Source organism: Hemitrygon akajei, unplaced genomic scaffold (assembly GCF_048418815.1).
Source record: "Hemitrygon akajei unplaced genomic scaffold, sHemAka1.3 Scf000036, whole genome shotgun sequence".
Classification (NCBI taxonomy): domain Eukaryota; kingdom Metazoa; phylum Chordata; class Chondrichthyes; order Myliobatiformes; family Dasyatidae; genus Hemitrygon; species Hemitrygon akajei.
Window position 1 is genome coordinate 7,845,715 of NW_027331922.1, and position 1,768 is coordinate 7,847,482.

Below are 1,768 nucleotides of genomic sequence, written 5' to 3' on the forward strand. Positions count from 1 at the left end.
GACCTGGTTCGACCGGGTTTGTCCATATCTGTGGAGAGATGGCCGCTGATCATCAGCGCCACTGACTGCCAACGTTTCCGGCCCTCCAAGACGACACCCTCGCTTACATACGCACCGCGTTCCCCAATGACATGTCGGCAGTTTAACTGAAGAAAGAACTGGACAATGAGACCCACAGAATGTTATTAGCATTTAGAGAAGATTTTATTTCTTTACTTCAGCAACAGCAAAGCGATGACCCAGATCCATCCAACAAGACTCTGGGGTTTGGAGCTCCGGCTGAAAGCGGGACACCAGTTGGGACTCCTCAAACCTCGAGGTCGCTGTTCTGCAAGGCCCTGACTGAAGACAGCTTGTCATTCCAACCGAACCGGCGATAGTCGGGCCATTCGTCACCCTGGAAGGTGATGAGTCGCGGCCCGCTCTGGTTGGTGTGCATGTACAGAATCCACACGCCTTGCTTCACCTTATGGGAAGAGACGAGGTCTTTGAAGCCGGATCTCGACAGATCATCCGTCGTTTCCAGAATGTTGCGGCTCGGGCCCTTGTAGTTGACGTCTCGGTACAGATCGATCTCCGGGTTGATCAAATCCTCCTTCACCAGGCGCAAAGATGTAATCTTCCGATCCAGATCGCCCAGGTTTCCGTGGTCTCCTTGACCAAACACCTTGAAATGCCCCTTGTGATTGCTTTCGGCGTACACCACCCAGTGCCGGCCAATCACTCTGACCGAGCGGGCAGTATTAGTGAAGTTCTCAACAGCAGGATCTTTCACATCGTCCAGAAATTGCTTGTCCTGCCCTTTAAAGTCGGGCTCATCGTACAGGATGATTTTACTCATCTTCTTAGAGCGCCGAGTTCCGTCCACGAGCTTACAGAGGAACAGCTGCAGCGTGAGCGGATTCTCGGGTTTAAATCTCCCCAGTGTTCGGTCAAACAACCAATGGCAGCCAGCAGCCAATCACGCTTTGGAGGAGCGGCCCTCTTTGGGAGGAGCCTTACCAGAGAATCAAGGTTGTTGTTTCGAAGGGTTGGTGAAGCGTGGGTGGTGTCCGATTCGAGTAGCTGGGATGTCAGGGCGGTGCGAGATGAAGGAATATGGGCAGACAGCTGGAGGTGGGACTGATCCTTACGATGATGCGGACAGCTCAGAGCATCAGCCACCAGAGTTTTAACGAGGTGCTGGGCTCCCACCGAAGATGCAAGCAGGCAGATTTGTTTACTATGTACTGTAGCAGCAGTTATGATCGAAATGACAATAAACGTGAATTGATTTGAGGTGCCGTGACTTGACTATACATGAAAAACATCAGCAGACCTGGCACTGATCGCTGCAGTTCACCACCGGTTAGAGCGACAGCCGTCTGCTACCACTCTCTGCTTCCCGCACTAAGCTAAGGTGGATGCTTTCTTCCAACCATAGAACCACAGGACATTGCAGCACAGAAACAGGCCGTTTGGCCCTTCTTGGTTGTGCCGAACCATTTTTCTGCCTAGTTCCACTGACCTGCACCTGGCCCATATCTCTCCATACCCCTCTCATACGGGCACCTGCCCAAGTTTTTCTTAAATGTTAAAAGTGAGTCCACATTTGCCGTTTCATCTGGCAGCTCATTCCACACTCCCACCACTCTCTGTGTGAAGAAGCCCCGCCCCCGAATGTTCCCTTAATTTTTTTCCCTTTCATCATTAACCCACGTCCTCTGTTTCCTTTTCTTCCCGAGCCACAATGGAAAAAGCCTGATTGCAGTCACTCTATCCAACCCAT

The 1,768-nt window shown here is 51.6% G+C and overlaps 1 protein-coding gene across 1 annotated transcript; it reads right to left on the reverse strand.

The window, feature by feature from the left end:
• Positions 1–307: 307 nt before the first annotated feature.
• Positions 308–841, reverse strand: LOC140720098 (epidermal differentiation-specific protein-like). Its single transcript, XM_073034995.1, has one exon. The coding sequence runs from the start codon at positions 839–841 to the stop codon at positions 308–310; it is 534 nt and encodes a 177-aa protein (XP_072891096.1).
• Between the last annotated feature and the right edge of the window lie 927 nt (positions 842–1,768).

Bases quoted from the DNA above. Each gene is read 5' to 3' on its own strand.
- LOC140720098 (XM_073034995.1), bottom strand. From the start codon at position 841: ATGAGTAAAATCATCCTGTACGATGAGCCCGACTTTAAAGGGCAGGAC.